The 20,973-nt window shown below is 43.4% G+C and overlaps 1 protein-coding gene across 3 annotated transcripts in view; it reads right to left on the bottom strand.

Annotated features, from left to right (window-relative positions):
• Positions 1-20,973, bottom strand: part of aplp2 (amyloid beta (A4) precursor-like protein 2) — a 219,861-nt gene that overhangs the window by 118,336 nt on the left and 80,552 nt on the right. For all 3 annotated transcript variants that reach the window (XM_072592988.1, XM_072592987.1, XM_072592990.1), the window contains exons 2-4: positions 16,714-16,887; positions 16,338-16,467; positions 6,928-7,040 (exon numbers count right to left, since the gene is read on the bottom strand). In XM_072592988.1, coding sequence (XP_072449089.1) covers positions 6,928-7,040; positions 16,338-16,467; positions 16,714-16,887 — 417 coding nt within the window. The remainder of the gene's footprint in view (positions 1-6,927; positions 7,041-16,337; positions 16,468-16,713; positions 16,888-20,973) is intronic.

Raw genomic sequence — 20,973 nt, forward strand, 5'->3', positions numbered from 1 at the left:
GAATTGGCCATGCGAAATTGTCCATTGTGTTAGGTGCATTAGTGCATCACGGGAGTGGGTTACTCTTCGGATGGTCGGTGTGGACTCGTTGGCCCAAAGGGCCTGTTTCCACACTGTAGGGAATCTAATCTAATCATACTTGAACAACTATTTTGCTTCAGTACGCACAGCAGAAAATGAGGATAGTTTGCTGGAAGTCCGAAAGAAATTAACAGAGGATCAGAGACACAGCCTAAGTAAAATTATCTTAAGTACATCAAAAATAATGAGGATATTAATAGAACTGAAGAGTGACAAGTCCCCAGAACCTGACAGTTTCCATCCATAATTATTAAAGGATGTTAGATAGTACATTGCCAATGCCCTAACCATAATCTTTCAGGGTTCCTTGGATTCAAGAGCTCTGGATTGGAAATTTGCTCATGTCATTCCACTCTAAGGGGAACAGAAAGAGCCCAGGGAAGTGCAAACCAATTAGCCTAACACATTTGAGGTGGAGAATTGTTGGAAGTCTATAATCAAAGACAGGATAACCAATCACCTCAAAAAAAATTCAATTAATCAGGTAGAGTCAACATGAAATTCATGAAGATAGGTCATGCCTGGCAAAACTCAGTTTTTGTTTTGAAGAGTGAAAAATGCGGTTGACAGATGTTATTTATCCGAACCTGCAGATTTTTCATCAAGTCCTATTGGGGAGGCTGATAGTTAAGGTGGAAACTTTTGGAGTGGAGGGAAAATTACTGACAATGGTAGGAAACAGGTTGTGTGGCAGGACACAGGAGTTGGAATAATGTGTAAGTACTCAAACTAACAGGACTAGTGGTGTCCTGAAGGGATGTGTGTTGGGTCCTCAATTATTCAAAATAATTATTGACTGAGATAGCAGCATAAACAGGCAAATTTCTAAATTTGGTCATGAACACAAAATTGGGCAGCGTTTCAGACCATACTCATAGAATCCCTACAGTGTGGAAACAGGCCATTTGGCCCAACAAGTCAACACCAACCCTCCAAAGTGTAACCCACATAGATATATTCTCCTCCCCTATTACTTTACATTTATCCCTCACTAATGCACCTAACCTACACATCCCTGAACACTGTGGGGCAATTTAGCATGGCCAATTCACTAAACCTGCACATCTTTGGACTGTGGAAGAAAACTGGAACACATCAGATGAAATCCACGGAGACACGGGGAAAATGTGCAAACTCCACACAGTCACCTGAGGCTGGAACTGAGCCCAGGTCTCTGGCGCTGTAAGGCAGCAATGCTAACTACTGAGCCTCTGTGCCATCCCCTGATGAGGGCATAAAATTACAACAGAGTATTGATAGGTTAGGTGAATGGGCAAGGCTGTGGCAGAAGGGTTTTAACATAAGCAAGGGTGAAGTTATCCATTTCAGACATATAAAAGATAGATTAGGGTTTTATTTTGAAGGCAAAAAGTTAAATTTAATGGATGCCCAATAAGATTTGAGAGTTCAGAAGAGTGTAAAAAGTAGTTCAAGGAAGTTAATGGAATGCTGGCCTTTATATCTAAAGGGCTGGAGTACAAGATTGCAGAAGTTATGCTGCAGTTATACCTCAGAAGGAAGACTGGGCACCACATCTTAGGAAGGATATTTTGACGCTGGAGGAAGTTCATGAGTTAAATTTGGGGATAGCTTATACAAATTATGCCTTTACTTCTTTGAATTTAGAAGGTTAAGGGGGTGATCTAATCAAGGTTTTCAGGATTTTAATAGGAAAAAGCAGGGTAGATAAAGATAAAACATTTCCACGAGTTGAAGATTCTAGAACCAAGAGGCATTGCCTAAGAACCAGGGCTATGCCATTCAGGATATATATTTAAAAACACTTCTACAGGCCAAAAAGAGTGGAGATTTGGAATTCTCTTCCTCAATGGTGGTGAGGAAGAGAATACAGAATACAGAAAATTAAATACAGTACAGACCCTTCAGACCTCAATGTTGCGTCGACCATATGAAGTCCATTTAACCTACACGATTCCATTTAGTCCATGTCTATCCAATGACCATTTAAATGCCCTTAAAGTTGGCGAATCTACTACTGTTGCAGGCATGCCCCTATTAATCTGAGTAAAGGAACTACCACCCCTCAACTTAAAGCTATGCCCACCCGTGTTATCATCACCACGTGAGGAAAAGGGCTCTCACTGTTCACTCTATATAACCCTTGGATCATCTTGCATGTCTCAATTAAATCACCTCTCAACTTTCTCTATAACAAACAACTCATGTCCCTCAGCCTTTCCTTGTAAGGCCTACCCTCCATTCCAGGCAACATCCTAGTAAATCTCCTCCGATTCCTTTCCAAAGCTTCCACACCCTTCCTATCATGCAGTGACTAGAACTGCATGCAATACTCCAAGTGCGGCCACACCAGAGTTTTGTACAGCTGCAGCATGACCTCGTGGTTCCGAAACTCAGTCCCTCTACTAATAAAAGCCAACATACTGTATGCCTTCTTAACAACCCGGTCAACCCGGGTGGCAACTTTCATTGATGTACATGGACCCAGAGATCCCTCTGCTCATCTACATCACCAAGAATCTTACCATTTGACCAATACTCTTCATTTTTGTTGCTCCTTCCAAAGTGAATCACCTCACACTTTTTTTTCATTAAACTCCATTTGCCACCTCTCAGCCCAGCTCTGCAGTACACCACTAGCAACTGAACTCCAGGCTGAACATTTCCCATCACCCACCACCCTCTGTATTCTTTCAGCTAGTCAAGTTCTGACTCAAACTGTTAAATCACCATCAATCCCATGCCTCTATTTTGTGCAATAGCCTATCATGGGAAAGCTTATCAAACGCCTTACTGAAATCCACATATACCACATCAACCACTTTCCCCTCATCTACCTGTTTGGTCATCTTCTCAAAGAACTAAGTATGGTTTGTGTACCCTTCACAACACCGTGTTGACTATCTCTAATCAGCTTATTCCTTTTTAGATGATTATATACCCTCTCTCTCATAATCTTTTCCAATATTTTACCTACAACCGAAATAACGCTTACTGGTCTACAATTACCAGGGTTGACTCTACTGAACAAGGGAACAACATTTCCTATTTTCCACTCTTTTGGCACTGTTCCTGAAGATAATGACGACATAAAGGTCATAGCCAAAGGCTCGGCAATGTCCTCCCTTGGCTTCCAAGAGAATCCTAGGATAAATCCCCTTCTGGCCCAGAGGACATATCTATTTTTACTCTTTACAAAATTGCTAACACCACCTCCTTGTGAACCTCAATCCCATCTAGTCTAGTAGCCTGTATCTCAGCATTCTCCTTGACCACATTGTCATTTTTATTGTGAATACTGACAAAAAATATTCATTTAGCGCTTCCCCCCATCTCCTCTGACTCCACGCACAACTTCCCACTACTGTCCTTGATTGGCCCTAATCTTACTGCTGTCATTAGATTACTTACAGTGTGGAAACAGGCCCTTCGGCCCAACAAGTCCACACCACCCTGCCAAGCGCAACCCACCCATACCCCTACATTTACCCCTTACCTAACACTACAGGCAATTTAGCATGGCCAATTCACCTGACCTGCACATCTTTGGACTGTGGGAGGAAACCGGAGCACCCGGAGGAAACCCACGCCGACACGGGGAGAACATGCAAACTCCACACAGTCAGTCGCCTGAGGCAGGAATTGAACCGGGGTCTCTGGCGCTGTGAGGCAGCAGTGCTAACCACTGTGCCACTGTGTCGCCCACAATGTGTGTCTGTTAAGGCTTAACAAACAATCAATTTTTCAATGTATAATTTCAGTTACATCACACTGCAAATTTTTGCTATAAATTCTGTGTTACAATCAAGCCCTCCACAATCACCTGATGAAGGAGCGTCGCTCCGAAAGCTAGTGTGCTTCCAAATAAACCTGTTGGACTATAACCTGGTGTTGTGTGATTTTTAACTTTGTCCACCCCAGTCCAACACCAGCATCTCCGAATTGTAACTCTCAAGCACCCTAACTGAGCCTGCATGTCTCATCCTCTCAAGCCTCCGTCTTCCTCTTGACAAAAATTCAACTTCTTCAGTAAACTACAGCTCCCTCACTCGACCATTTCCTCCCTGCCTGACAGCTACATATTGTCAAGGACACACAGTAGCTGTTCCTTGAATAGGCTCCACATTTCAATTGTGCCCTTCCCCTGCAGTTTCCTTCCCCAACCTATGCATCCTAAGTCTTGTCTAATCGCATTGTAATTGCCTTTCCCCACTATAACTCTTGCCCTGCAGTATATACCTATCCCTTTCCGTTACCAAAGTAAATATAACCGAATTGTGATCACTATCACCAAAAGTGTTCATTTACCTCCAAATCTAACATCTGGCCAGGTTCATTATCCAGTACCAAATCTAATGTGGCCTTGTCCCTTGTTGGGCTGTCTACATACTATGTCAGAAAACCATCCTGCACACACTGGACAAAAACTGACCCATCTAAAGTACTGGAACTATAATATTCCCAGTCAACATTTGGAAAGCTAAAGGCCCCCATAACAACTACCTTGTCACCCTCGCTCCTTTTGAGAATCATCTTTGCTACCATTTCCTCAAAATCGCAAACTATTTGGAGGCCTATAGAAAATTCCCAACAGGGTGAACTCTCCTTTCCTGTTTCTAACCTCAGCCCATTCTACCTAGTAGATGAGCCCTCTACTGCCTCTGGAATACTGTCCTGGACTAAGAATGCCACACCTCTCTCTCTTTTACCACCTTCCCTGTTCTTACTGAAGCATTTAAATCCTGGAAGCTGCAACAACCATTCCTGTCCCTGCTCCACCCATGTCTCTGAAATGGCCATAACATCGAAATCCCAGGTACCAACCCATGCTGCAAGTTCACCTACCTTGCTCGATGGTGCCCTCTTGCAAATTTAAAATCTTATTTCGGACCTAGCTACTCTCAACCTCCTGTATACTTGTACAACAATTTGGATTCCCATACCCCTGCTGAATTCGTTTAAACCCACCCGGAGAGCATTAGCAAATTTCTCCCCGAGGATATTGGTACCCCTCTGGTTCAGGTGAAGACCATCCTGTTTATAGAGGTCCCACCTTCCCCAGAAAGAGCCTCAATTATCCAGGAATCAGAAACTCTCCCTCCTGCATCATCCATGTAGCCACGTATTGAACTCCTCTTTTTCCCTATTCCTCGCGTTGCTCGCACATGGCACAGACAACAAACCAGAAATAACAACTCTTTGTCCTAGCTCTAAGCTTCCACCCTAGTTCCCTGAATTTCTGCCTTAAATCTCCATCTCTCTTCCTTCCTAGGTCGTTGGTGCCTACGACTTGGGGCTGATCCCCCTCCCCCTCAAGCATCTCGAAAACACAATCAGAGACATCACGGACCCTGAACCTGGGAGGCAACACACAAACTTGTTCCCACAGTACCTCCTATCTTTCCCCCTAACTGTGGAGTCCCTCATGACTAATGGTCTGCTCCTCTTCCCCCTTCCCTTCTGAGCAACAGGGGCACACTCTGTGCCAGAGACCTGTGCACCATTGCTTACCACTGCTATGTCACCACCCCCCCCACCCCTCCAAGTGCATCCAAATGGTACACTTGTTGAGGGGAATGGCCACAGGGGATCCCTGCACTGCTTGCCAATTCCCTTTCCATCCCCTGACAGTAACCCATCCACCTTCTTATTGTACCTGAGGTGTGACTATCTCCCTGTAACTCCTCTCAATAAACGCCTCCCGAATGCTCCGAAGTTCATCCAGCTTCATTTCCGGTTCCCTAACGTAGTTTTCCAGGAGCTGCAGTTGGGTACACCTCTCACAGATGCAATCAGCAGGGACACTGGTGGTGGCCCTTACCTCCCACATTCTGCAGGAGGAACATTCAACTGCCCTAACCCCCATTCCCACTATTCTAAGTTCCCAACGAGATTACTGAAAACTTTTTTAAAAATTTAAAAACTAGTCCACTTACCAATCCGGTGCACAGAACCATTTTTTTGGTTAGACGAGGACGGTGGATGGGACACACGACTTGAGGACTGTTTTGGGTAAAGCAACCGCCCAAATATAAAGCTTCACTTACCCAGCAGTCCCATGTCTGCTCCCAGTCAACGTGCGCTCCGTCTATACACAAGGTAAGTTTACATACTTTAAATTTACTTTTCCATTGAACCTCTCGTCCTCACTGTCACTCCTCCCACTTCAACTATCGCTGAAAAACTGAAGACCACTGAACCCCTGAGGTAAGTTTATATACTTAAAGTTACCTTCCTGTTGGGCCTCTGGTCTGCGCTGTCGTTCCTCCCACTTCAACTGCCATCGAAAAAGTGAATACTAACTCAATTGTTAAGTTTAAATCTGAGATAGAAATTTTTTTATTAAGGGTATCAAGAGATGTGGGCCCAAAGGCCATAAGTCAGTCATGATCTTATTGAATGGCCAACTCCTGCACCTAGAAGAATTTTTGCATTCAACATGGTGGCGACTGGGGCTGCCTTGATTTAAAAGACGCAGGATTATGAAACATTTTCAGTCTAGGTCTGATATTTAGGTTAGAACCAGCCCAATACTAATTGTCATGAGTTATTTTACCACAATATTTTCACCTCTGGTGTAAATCAGAGGTAGAAATACAGGACAAAACAATAATTAGTTAGCAATAGTCAGGCTCGTTCTTAAGATAAATTCGCAGAAAACAGAAGGACTGAAGTTGCAGAGAGCACCAACTGTTGACAAAAATTCTTTAACCAATGAATAGTGTAAACATTCCTAAAATGGCACACAAAATAAAATATTGCAACAGATGATCAGCTACAGCATTGGCATATTTACCAAGTTTGTGTATCTGAGAGGCAATACATGTTTGGTAGCACTCAGGATATCCCCAGGTAGTTCGTTCTTACCATTTTGGCAACGCTCTGCCAGTGCTGGTGACTTCGACATTCATCCATTTGTACTTTGTGGAAGAAATGACATTTTTCCGGTACCAACAGCACATCACTTACAAACTCACCAACTATCAAAGAAACAAAATTGAAACAGTTGTTATTCCCAAAAAAAAGGACCATAAAGACAAAATTCCAAACCCATCAATGGATTAAGACTTAGAAAGTTTTTTGATCAATATGATAATGATCATATGAGATTTTGTCAGAGACTTCAACCATTCATGTTCAACTTTTGTTTGAGGTCTTTTCAGGAGAGGTGGTGGCAAAGTGATAATGTCACGAGACAAGCAAACCTCAGGCTCATGTTTCAGAGACAGAAGTTCAAATCCACCACGGCAGATAGTGTAATTTCAATTCAACAAAATCTGGAATAAAAAGCTCATTTAATATAAACCATGTAACCATGTGCAATTATGTTCTTTAAAAAAGGGTATCTGTCTTCCTTACTTATGCTGTGTCTTACATGTGACTCCGAATCCACAATATGTTGACTCTTAGCTGTCCTCCAGGCAATTAGGGATGGGCAATAGATGCTGGTGATTATGATAACCAGTGACGCTATAGACATGGAAAAAAACAAACTGGAAAGCTTTTTGGTGAGTGGGCAGAGGTATGACAGGCCAAATGATTTTCTTCAGTATTGCTTAACTATCTGGCCAACAATAAACATTTAAAACCAGAAAGGCCAAAAGGTTGGTCATAAATTTTGAGTCTGGTGTACATTTTAATCAGACTGCATAAACACACCACTTGACAAACTTCAAAATCTCGTTGGACATAGCTGCTTTTACTTGTGAAAGCTGCTTCATCAATGACCTGCTCTCCATCCTAAGGTCAGAAGTGGGTATGCTTGCTAATGATTGCTCAACGTTCAGAATCATTTGCGACTCCTCAGATACTGAAGCAGCCGATGCTCCAATGCAACAAGATAAATATCCAGGCTTGAGCTGAAAGGTGGTAAGTAAAGTCTGCACCACACAAATGCCAGGCAATGACCACCTCCAGTAAAAGACAATCTAATCACCATTCCTTGACATTCAATGGCATTAACCACACATCCTGGAGGTTATCATGGCCAAGAAACTCAGCTGGGTTTCCCACATAAACACAGTGCTTTTCTGGAGGAGGTCAGAGGTTACAAATACTGCAGCAAGTCACTCAGCTCCCGACTACACTTCTCCATCATTTACAAGACACAAGTCAGGGATGTGAGGAGATGGATTTACCTGGATGGGTGCATCTCCAACAACACAAGAAGCTTGACACCATTCAAGGATAATGCAAACTATTCAGATCATTCATCCACAAACATCTACTCTGGCCACCAATAATGATTTGTAGCAGCAGTGTGTACCATCTACAAGATGCACCGCACATATTCAAAAAAGATCCTCAAGCAGCACCTTCCACAATTATGATCACTTACATGGGAGCACCACCACCTGTCAGTTCACTTTCAAGCCACTCATCACCCTGATGTCAAAATATATCACCATTCCTTCATACCATCAGCACATGGACGGCAGTGGTTCAATAAGGCAGCCATCACCAGTTAGAGTCATAGAGGTGCACAGCAGAGAAACAGACCCTTCGGTCCAACTTGTCCATTCCGACAGATATCCCAAACCAATCTAGTTCCACCTGACAGCACCTAGCCCATATCCGTCTAAACTTTTCCTATTCACATACCCATTCAGATGTCTTTTAAATGCTGCAATCGTACTCGCCTCCACCACTTCCTCTGGCAGCTCATTCCATACACGTACCACCCAGTCCGTGAAAAAATTGCCCTAGGTCTCTTTTATATCTTTCTGCTCCCACCTGAAATCTATGCCCTCTAGTTCTGGCCTCCCCCAAACCAGACAAGAGACTTTGTCTACTTATCCTATCTATGCCTCCCCATGATTTCATAAACCTCAATAAGGTCGCCCCTCAGCCTGTGACACTCCAGGGAAATCAGCCCTAGCCTATTCAAACTCTCCCTACAGCTCAAATCCTCCAACCCTGGCAACATCCTTGTACATCTTTTCTGAACCGTTTCAAGTTTCACAACATCTTTCCAAAAGGAAAGAGACCAGATGTGAACACAATATTCCAACAGTGGCCTAACCAACATGACTTCCCAATTCCTGTACTCTGACCAAAAAAGGAAAGCATACTTCTTCACTTTCTCCTCCTCGGATGTTGCCTGACCTGCTGTGCTTTTCCAGCACTACTCTGATCTAAACTCTGGTTTCTAGCATCTGCAGTCCACACTTTTGCCTTCTTCACTATCCTATCTACCTGTGACTCCACTTTGTAGGAGCTATGAACCTGCACTCCAAGGTCTTTTTGTTCAGCAACACTCCCGAGGACCTTACCATTAAGTGTATAAGTCCTGCTAAGATTTGCTTCCCCAAAACGCAGCACCTCGCATTTATCTTGATTAAACTCCATCTGTCACTTCTCAGCCCATTGGCCCATCTGATCAAGATCCCGTTGTGATCGGAGGTAACCTTCTTCGTTGTCCACTATACCTCCAATTTTGGTGTCATCTGCAAACTTATTAACTGTACCGCTTATGCTCACATCCAAATCACTTATATAAATGATGAAAAGTAGTGGATCCAACACCGATCCTTGTGGGACTCCACTGGTCACAGGCCTCCAGTCTGAAAAACAACCCTCCACTACCACCACCTTTGAGCCAGTTCTGTGTTCAAATGGCTAGTTCTCCCTGTATTCCATGAGATCTAATCTTTCTAACCATCTCCCATGGGGAACCTTGTCAAAAGCCTTACTGAAGTCCATATAGAGCACGTCCAATGCTCTGCCCTCATCAATCCTCTTTGTTACTTCTTCAAAAAACTCAATCAAGTTTGAGAGATATGTTTTCTCACGCACCAAGTCATGTTGACTATCCCTGATCAGTCCTTGCCTTTCCAAATACATTTACATCCTGTACCTCTGGATTCCCTCCAACAACTTGCCCACCACTGAGGTCAGGCTCACCAGTCGAGAGTTCCCTGACTTGTCCTTAGTTTGGGAAACTAAGCCAGCATTTGTCCCATATCCCCCTCAACATTTTCTGTTCATTTTCTAACTATCCAAATGTCTTTTAAATGTTTCTAACTGTGCCTGCATCTACCACTTCCTCAGCAGCTCATTCCACATAAAAACCACCCTCTGTGTAAAAAACAAAAGCTGCCTCTCATGTCCCAAGTAAGTCTTTCTCCCCTCACCTTAAAAATATGTCCTGTGGTTTTGAACTCCCCAAATTTAGAGAGAAAATATTTGCTATTTATTCTATCTATGCCCTTTATGATTTTATAAACCTTGAAAAAGGTACTGCTCAACCTCCTAGGGAAGGTGTGCAAGATAAGGAGATTAACTAGGAGAAAGTGAGGACTGCAGATGCTGGAGACCAGAGCTGAAAAGTATGGTGCTAGAAAAGCACAGCAGGCACAAGATAAGGAGATTACACTAGATTTGATAGGATCCTGGAAAGTACTGATGATCAGAGCGGTCTTAGTATTCAGATTCCTGAAGGCAGCAGAACAGATAGGTGAGACAAGGGGTTGAAGAAGGCATACAGGATACTTGCCTTTATTAGCAAGTGGAATACAAGGGCAGGAAGGTTATGCTGGATCTGCATAAAATGCTGTTTAGGCCATAACTAGAGTACTGAGAGATACTGCTCATACATTCCATGAAAGATTTCAACGCACTAGAGAGGGTGCAGAAGAGATTTCTCAGCATGCTGCCTGGTCTGGAGGGTCTTGGTTAGGAGTAAAGACAGGATAGGCTTGTGTTCTTTTCCTTGGAGCAGCACCAACTTGAAAAGGGACCTGAAAAAAGTCTAAGTTTGAGATTAAGAGTAGGCTATTAACCAGGTATCAATTTACAGTAAGAGGTTTGAAGGCTAAGACTGAAGTTAGGGAGGAGGTTTTTCACTCTGAAATTAGTGGGAGTCTGAAAGGTTGGTCAAACCAGATATTCTTCGAACATTTAAGCAGTTTTTATATATTCACTTGCATCATTTTTAAATGTGATTTATCAACAGTTAAACCTAACATATTTACAATACAATGCAATAAAATTATTCATTTATCCTCACTGATTAATTTTCTTTAATTCAATCATGAATTGTGGGTCATCCCTAGTTGTCCTCGATTCAAGATTTATTGAATTGCTGTCATTCATGTGCCAAAAGTAGACCCAGAGTGCTGTTAGGAAGAGAATTCTGCAAATCTGACCCAATAGCATTCAGGGAATAGCAATGTATTTCCAAGTCAGGCTGGTGAGTGGCTTGGAGGAGAATTTGCAGATTGTGCACTCCCATGTATCTGCTGCGTTCTTCTAGGTGGTAGTGGTTGTTGGTTTGGAAGTTGTTGTTGAAAGATTTTTGGTAAATTTTTGCAATGCATCTTGCAGATGATACACACTGCTGTTAGCATCAGTGATGGTGGGAGAATATCTCTATGAACGCAGCAACAATAAATGCACTGCTGCGCATTGTCTTGTCAGTTTGTTTCCACATTTTTAAACCATTCCAGCATACGGATGAATCTCAATTATCTGAACGAGACGGATGGGCACCATTTCGTTCGGATAATTGATTACTTGGTTAATTGATTCAATGCCTTTCCTCTGGGGCTCAGGGTTTTCTGTTAAGTCCACTCCCTGGTCAAGAGACGAAGCAACAGCACACCACACGCGAGCCCCTGCTGCACTGTCTGCCATCACCTCCACCTGCCCCCCCCCCCACCATACACGATCCAACAGCACCCCCCACGCACCCCCAAACCCCATCCAACACTGTCCCCACCGCGCCAACACCGCGCCCCCGCCCGTCTGCCACCAACACCCAAACAAACCCGTCCAACACCATCCCCGCCCACCTGCCCCACCCGTCTGCCCCCACCCCCCTCACTCAAAAACATCCCGTCCACCTGCCCCCACCCCGCCCAACGACAAGACCCCCGTCCACCTGCCCCCACCCCGCCCAAAGGACGAGCCCTCCCGTCCACCTGCCCCCACCCCGCCCAACGACAACCCTCCCGTCCACCTGCTCCCAGCCCGTCCAACGACAACCCCTTAGTGCGTTACTTCTTACTGGGGATGAATAACTGCTGTGCCTCCCAAATCATTCCCAGAAATTGTCTTTCTGCTAGACTCCTTTCCCAATCAACTCTGGCCAGCTCCTCTCTCATGCCTTTGCAGTTACCTTTACTCAATGTAATACTGTTACATCTGATTCCAGCTTTTCCTGCTCGAACTGCAGGGTGAATTCTATCATATTATGGCCACTGCCTACTAGGGGTTCATTCAATATAAACAAGTCTGTCTCGTTACACATCATCAGATCCAGAACTGACCGTTCTCCAGTGGGCTCTACCACATGCTGCTCCAAAAAAAAAACATCTTAGACATTCCATAAATTCCTTTCCTTGAGATCCACTATCAATCTGATTTTCCAGTCCATCTGTGTCTATGTGGAGTTTGCACACACTCCCCGCGTCTATGTGGTTTTCCTCCGGGTGCTCCGGTTTCCCCTCTCAATCCAAAAATGCGCAGGCGAGGTCAATTATCCATGCTAAGTTGCCCATAGTGTTAGGTATATTAGTCAGGGGTAAATGTAGGGGAAATGACTCTGGGTGGGTTACTCTTCGGAGGGTCGGTGTGGGCTTGTTGGGCAGAAGGACCTACTTCCACACTGTAGGGAATCTAATCTAATCACATCTAAATCAAGAACACACAAGTTTAGATCTCAGGAAGGTTATATTATCAAGAGTTCCAGAAGAATTAATTAACTGCATGTATGCTGTACAGATACAATGGTTAGTGAAAAGACAAAGTAGTTTCCACAACTGCCTTGTGTATAAATCTTTACCCTTAACATATATCATGCCATCTTGGGGAAAAAAAAATCCCTAGTCAGACCTTGACTACCCAGGGTAGAGTGTATGGTTCTGGGAAAGAACAGCAAGTCAGGCAGCATCCAGGAGCAGGAGAGTAGACATTTCAGGCAAGAGCCTTTTATCAGGAATGAGACTTGTTAGCCAAGGGGGCTGAGAGATAAGTAGGAAGGTGAGTGGGGCTGGGCGGGGAAGGTAGCTGACAGTGTGATAGGTTGATGGAGGTGGGATATTTGGTGATAGGTCGGGGATGAGGGTGGAGCGGATAGGTGGGAAGGAAGATGGATAGGTGCGTATCTTGACTATCCAGATCTGTCCCTCAGAATCCTCGCCAACCACTTGCCTTCCACTGACATCAGGTTCACTGGCCTGGCTTGCCTTTGCGACATTTCTTAAATAATGGAACAATATGAGCCATCTTCCAGAACTTCACCAGTGGCTAAAGATGAAGCAAATGTCTCTGCAAGGGCCTCTGCAATTTCATCCCTTGCCTCCCACAACTGAGGATGGACTTAATCAGGCCCAGGGGGGTTTTGCACCTCAAGCTCCTTAAGGCTGCAAACACCTCCTCTCTGATAGTATGTATGCAGTCCAAAACATCCCCACTTGTTTCCCTTATTTCCTTCACATCCATGATTCTCTCCTCAACAAACACAGAGGAGAAATATTCATTACAAATCTCCATCTCCTGTGGCTCCACATATGCTGACCTTTAAAGGGACCTGTTCTCTTCTTAGCCACCCTTTTAACTCATAATATAGCTGTAAGAACCTCTTGGGATTATCTTTAACCTCATTTGACAGACACATCTCATGCCCTCTTTTTGCTCTTCTGATTTCCCTCTTAAGTGTGCTCCCATATTTATTATAGTAATATCAGGATTCATTGGAGCCCAATTGTTTAAACCTGGCATATGCTGCTACCTTTTTCCTGACCAGAGCCTCAATATCCTGCATACTGTCCCTGGACTCTTGATACCACACGTTTAAAAGCCTCTCATTTGCCAGTCATTCCTTTTCCTCCAAACAGACTCACCCAATCAACCTCTGCTGGATCCTCCCTAATGGCCCAAAACTTTGCCCTGCTCCAGTTTAGCACCTTAACTTGTGGATCTGTCCTATCTATATTCATAACTACGCTAAAACTAAGAGAGTTATGGTCACTGGACCCAAAGTGATTTCCGATTGACACTTCAGTCACTTGCCCAACCTTGTTTCCTAAGAGGAGGTCCAGTGTTGCACCCACCCGAATAGGGCCCTCTCGATATTGATTTAGGAAACTTCCCTGGACACATTTGACACACTTCCCTTGTACACTCTAGGTGACCAATCAATACAGGGGAAATTAAAATCTCCAACCAATACTACTCCATTATTCCTACAGGTATCTGCATCCTCTCTACACATCTGTTCCTACACTGGCTATTTGGAGGTCTATAATACAGTCCCAACAAAGTGATCATCCTCTTCTTGCTTCTAAGTTCTAACCATATGTTAAGATGCCATTCAGCCCTTCACTCAACTATACTTCTATGATAGTGGATAATGAGTTAAGCTGGAAAAAGCACAGCAGGTCAAGCAGCATCAGAGGAGGAGAGGAGTCTATGTTTCAGGTCAGAACCTTTCATCAGGACTATGTTTCTGTAATGGCAATAATATCATACATTCTTCCATGCGTCAATCCATGCCATTAACTCATCAGTCTTGCCGACTGCACGCCTACCCTTAAAGATCTTCCAGCCTTGCCTTATTCACTTGACAGTGAACATAGGTGAACAGCTGAATAGGCTGTTTTTTTTTACCTTAGAACATCGGAGGCTGAGAGGTGAACTTATAGAAGTTTATAAAAATATGAGGGGCATGCAGAGGGTGAATAGTCAAGGTCTTTTTCTTCAGGTGGGGGAGTCCAAATCTAGGACATAGGTTTCAGGTGAGACAGGAAAGAATTAAAAAGGCTCTGAGTGGTACGTTTTCATGCAGTGTGTGTATGGAATGAGCTGCCAGAGCAACTTGTGGAGGCAGACACAATTATAACATTTATAAGACACCTGGATGGGTATATGAATAGGCAGGATTCAGAGGGAAATGGGCCAAATACTGGCAAATGAGCCTGGGTCAGATTAGGATTTCTGGCCTGCATGGACAAGTTGGACTGAAATGTCTGTTTCCGTCCTGTATGATTGTATGACTTATCAAAGCATTTCTATCATCTACAAGGCACAAACTAGGAGTGCGATAGAAAACACTCCCGTTGCCTGGAAGAATGCAGTTTCAACATGACTGAAGCATTTCAACACCAACCACGTTAAAGTAGTCCACTTGACCAGCAACCACGTGAACACACATTCCTTCTAGCGCCTGCAGTGCACATCAGTGACAAAATTCACTGCAACAACTTGCATAGACTTCTTTGAAAACACCTTCCAAACTCTCAATCTCTAGACGGACAAGGAAGCAGGGCTACCAGAACACTAACATCTGCAAGATTTTTCAAAATCAGAAAAATCTTCACTTGGAAATTACTTCATTGATCCTTCATTGTCACAATGGCATATCTCTGGAAATTCTTCCATACACTACAGTCGATGTACCTTCATCACACAGCCCAGAGGCTTACTATCATATCTTATCACCACTTTCTCAGTTAAGACAATTAGGATGTGAGATAAACATTAACATAGCAAACAATATTCATAGTCCATGGATGAATTAAAATAGGAGTCGCAAACTGACACAGGCCCCGATTGAATTACTATCTTATTGTGCAAAGTAATCTCAACATTTTCCTACATCAATCCAACAAACCAATCTGATTCCATTTCCTCACAAACCAGCGCCCTCTATCTCAACAGTACAAATTACAGAGTCATTGAGATGGACAGCATGGAAACAGACCCTTCAGGCCGACCAGATATCCCAACCCAACCCAGTCCCACCTACCACCTACCCATATCCCTCCAAATCCTTCCTTTTAATATACCTATCCAAATGACTTTTAAATGTTGGAATTGTATCAGCCTCCACCACTTCCTCTGGCAGCTCATTCCATACACGTACGACTCTCTGTGAAAAAGTTGCCCCTGAGGTCTCTTTTATATCTTTCCCCTCTCACCCTAAACCTATGCCCTCTAGTTCTGGACTTCCCCCACCCCAGGGAAAACACTGTCTATTTATCCTATCCATGCCCCTCATGTTGCCTTTGTGATTTGGTACTTCTGCACCTTTTGCCCTAATGAACCCAAGATGAAAAACTTAAACAGCATTTTGGTTTGTGCTAACAAGCATTTGTAATATACACATATTGCTAACTTTCATGTACAGAAAGTCCCCTAAATTGGTATAAATGAAGTAAATTCTTTCACTGCAGCAACCTTTGCAGATTCACTTTTAAGAATGTGTGAAGAAAAAAGGTTTCAAGGCTGCTACTCTCCATTGTGTTACGTTTGGTTCAAAGTGGCATCGTACTTACCCAGACATTTAATAGGAATCACCATATGAGTGTGACCTCGACACCGTTTCTTTCCCACTTTACACCAGTTATCAATGCTGACTGGTTTATTTGCTTCCACCACATTAGTAATTTGAAGCTCCGAATAAACCTAAGAAAAAATAAACAACATTAAATTTATTAACATTTTGATGATATTCTTGGAACAGAACAACTCACGTGAAGTTTGATCAGACACACCACATTAAATGAGACAAGGGAGGCAGTGGCCCATCTAGATGTCCAATGTTAAAATTGTGGGTTTTGTCTTAAACCTGCAATGACTAATGCTTCCATTCAGGTTGCACCTCAGTAAAAAGTGAATTAATTTCTGGCAACACCTCATTCCCAGGCTCACCTCTCGACAGTACTGCAGAAACTCTTCTTTGGTTTCTAGACAGCTTTTGGTTCCTGAAGGATCAGGTTCCCATTTTCCAGTCTGAATGTTGACATGCATATTCATCTTCCCACAGAACATAGCAATTTGCGGTTCTGCAACTGCAAATCCAGCTCCAGTATTGGCTGCCAATGCCTGAAACATAAAGGGAAGCAATCAATCATCCCACCATGATTTTTCACTCAGGAACTCCCTTCCCTTTTCAAACCTAACACAAGCATTAGAAGTTGTTATTCCAACCACAACAGCAAAATATAAACCAGGCTCTGAGTTTTCACCATGGCATTCCACCTCTCAGTTCAGAATCCAGGATTACCATTAAACAAATATCATTTATCCCATAGTACCCTATATATCACCATCAGGCTTATTTTAATTTTGTCTTTTACCAAAATGTCATGACCATGACCAACCAATCTTATTCAATACCAACCTCACTTCACTTTATGATGACATGAGGTTCCATTGTACCTGTCACCATAACAAAAGCTGATTTAACTGCTGAATTGTATTGTGTTTTTGTAAAGCGTCTCGCTGATTAGTAAATATTTCACCATTTATCAGCTTGGATCATCCTGAGAATATGAAAAGCATAATCCCCATTTTATCAAAGCAATAACCACAGATGTTTACCACTATAACATAATCATTAGATGACATTTATAGCTTATGACTGCTTTTAACTAATTGTCCTATAAATTCCTGCACAATCAGCACGTGAAATCACCCAACATTCTTTCAAAATCATCTGCCTTCAGAATACCACAAGATTTCAAAAGAGGGATGCAGGGCACCAGTGGAGAATAAAGAAGATAGTCACTAAAGGCAGCTGAAACTGCAGATCTGAAATCATTAAATATAATCCATGCTGTAAGACCTCTCTGACTATATAGTCAGCTATCATATCCAATCTTTTCACCACTATATATCAATTCATTGCAGTGTCTAGCATGTCTGCAGTGGAAAACATATTACATTTTAATTAAGAGTGTTGAAAAATGTCTCAGCAGCTGCTTAAAATTGAACTTTGGCAGGAAGTATTGTGTTGAATGCTCAGTAAACAAGCACCACCCATGCTGTGCCCAACTAGTTGGGGCTCTCTAGTCTAAATATAACTGGAAGTGCCTCATTACCGCTGAACTTGAGACCAACAGATAAGAAATTGATGCCAACTGTTTTACTGCATCTGTTGTGCATCTAAGTGCAGGGACATTAGATCAAAATTGTAATTACTTTTGAAGTAAATAAAAGTGTACAAGCTCTCTTTCCTTCTCCCTCAATAGCTGCTCTTCCCAACCACCTCAGGTCTTGCACCAAGTTAGCATGAGACATTTCCCATGTTCCAATCTCCAGCATTGTTTCAGACCTATTCTTTACACATCTTAGACAATTCAACATTTTCACTGGGTTGACCTCCAACCCATCACTAGGTTTCCTAGCACAGCGCAGTGGTCTTCCAACAATATGTTGGAAATTTCTAGGCCTGGCTTGGCCTCAGTGTGGTCTCCAGGCAATTCAAGAGCGCTCACTCAACATCATGATTGATCCTCGAGGTGAAGACTGCCGCACTCTGGAACCAAGGTCAAGTGCAAACCGGAGCCTAGGTGCCAGTATGGTCTAGGTCGGAAGACTCCTGTTCTTATCTTTTATTTCTGCATTGATGGTCTTGTTATTTCTCTATTTTCTAAGATCTGAAGTTGTACCTAGGTACCACTGTATCTAAGATGGCATTGTAAGTGGTGACTTATAAAGTTTTTACTTACTCATTTGAGCAGAGTTAAAAGTCAGACAACACCAGGCTATAGTAAAACAGGTTTATTTGGAAGCACTAACTTTCAGAGCGCTGCTCCTTCATCAGGTGGTTGTGGAGAATAAGAACGTAAGACACAGAATTTATAGCAAATGTTTATAGTGTGATGTAACTGAAATCACATATTGAAAAAGACCTGGATTGGTTGTTAAATCTCTCACCTTTTAGATTAGATTAGATTAGATTACTTACAGTGTGGAAACAGGCCCTTCGGCCCAACAAGTCCACACCGCCCCGCCGAAGCGTAACCCACCCATACCCCTACATCTACATCTACAGCTACCCCTTACCTAACACTACGGGCAATTTAGCATGGCCAATTCACCTGGCCTGCACATCTTTGGAGTGTGGGAGGAAACTGGAGCACCCGGAGGAAACCCACGCAGACACGGGGAGAACGTGCAAACTCCACACAGTCAGTCGCCTGAGGCGGAAATTGAACCCGGGTCTCTGGCGCTGAGAGGCAGCAGTGCTAACTACTGTGCCACCGTGCCGCCCACAAATGAATGAATGAATGTTGGTTTCAGTTCTTTCATGCGTAAATCGCAGAACATTTAAAAATTACATTCTCAAGTGAATTTTAACAATTGGTGTGGATTGGCAGCCCAAATAATACACTGAAGGTGTGAGCTGCCGTATGAGATTATGTCACAATGGTCAGACTGATTCTAATTGGAAAAATAGATTTACAGAATCTTACATGGATTCATACAGTTTTTGAGCAAAGCAACATGCAATTCTGCAAGTACAAATTCACCCCACAAACTTATACTTGTGTGTATGCATGTGAGTGTTGTTGGGGGGGGGGGGGGGTGCAGTGGTTCTGAGTGTCTGTGAGTGTGCGTGTGTATGTATGTGAGTGTAAAGGGGTATAATTCTGTGGAGAGGGTGCATGCGAATGTGGGAGTGTATGTCTGAGCATCTGAGAAAGGGTCTGCATGAGTGTATGTGTCTATCTATGTGTGTGTGTGTGTGTGCGCACAGTGCAATGGGCACACCTCCACTTCCTCGCCTTTAAACAATCACCAAACCTCTAACAGATCATTGTTTGCAAACTGCCCAGCTTTCAGAACAACTCCATATAACCCTGTCATGGTAGACATTGCAGGACGTGCCAGAGTGTCGACATGGATACCTCCATTACGCGTGGGGACACCTCCCACCATGTATGTGGCAGGTACTCGTGCCACTCAGCCAACGTTATCTATCTCATACACTGCAGGCAAGGATGCCCTGAGGCATGGTACATTGGGGAGACCAAGCAGAGGCTACAGCAACAGATGATTTTTGGCCATTTTGGATTTGGTGCACGGCAATGAGCCAGGACAGGTGTCAGGTCTCGCGGTGGGAGAATACTTTGGTGACAGTGATCACAACTGCCTAATATTTAACATGGCCTTAGAAGGGGAAAGGAGCAGTTACCGAGGGAAGATATTTAATTGGGGAAAAGGAAATGATGATGCTATCAGACAGGAGTTGAAAAGTACAATTGTTCCACAGAAAGGGCAGAGCAGACATGTGGAGACTGTTTAAGGAGCAGTTGTTGAGAGTGATGCACGCATATATTCCTCTGAGACAGGTAAGAAGTGATAAGATTAAGGAACTTTGGATGACAAGAACAGAGGAGCTTCTCGTCAAAAGGAACAAGGCAGTTTACATAAGCTGGAGGAAGCAAAGATTTGGCACAGCTTTAGATAATTACAGGCTTACTAAAAAGGAGCTCAGAAATGGACTGAGGAGAGCCGGGGGTGGGCACAAAAATGGTTTGGCAAGAAGGATTAGGAAGAAACCAAAGGCATTTTACTCATACAGGAGGAATAAGAGAATGATCAGGGAGAAGGTAGGACCAATCAAGGATAGCGCAGGGAACTTGCGCGTGGAGTCTGAGCAGATAGGGGAAGCCCTAAATGAGTATTTTGCTTCAGTTTTCTCTAAGGAAAGGGACCTGGTTGTGAATGAGAACTTGTGAATGAAGTCTCCAGGGCCAGACCAGATTTATCCAAGGCTGCTCCGGGAAGCAAGCAAGGAGGTTGCTAAGCCGCTTATGAAGATCTTTACCTCCTCACTCTCCACAGGAGTCGAACCGGAGGACTGGAAGGAGGCAAATATTGTTCCTCTTTTCAAGAAGGGTAACAGGGAAATCCCTGTCAATTACAGACCAGTCAGTCTTACGTCTGTGATCAGCAAAGTTTTGGAAAGAATTCTGAGGGATAGGATCTATGACGATTTGGAAAAGCATACCGTAATTAAAGGCAGTCAGCATGGCTTTGAGAGGAGCAGGTCATGCCTCACAAATCTTATTGAGTTATTCAAGGAGGTGACAAGGCAGGTCAATGAAGGTCAAGCAGTGGATGTGGTATGCATGGACTTCAGCAAGGCATTTGATAAGGTTCGCCATGGTCATTCATAAA

The sequence above is a fragment of the Chiloscyllium punctatum genome, chromosome 23 (genome assembly GCF_047496795.1).
Source record: "Chiloscyllium punctatum isolate Juve2018m chromosome 23, sChiPun1.3, whole genome shotgun sequence".
In the NCBI taxonomy this organism is placed as follows: domain Eukaryota; kingdom Metazoa; phylum Chordata; class Chondrichthyes; order Orectolobiformes; family Hemiscylliidae; genus Chiloscyllium; species Chiloscyllium punctatum.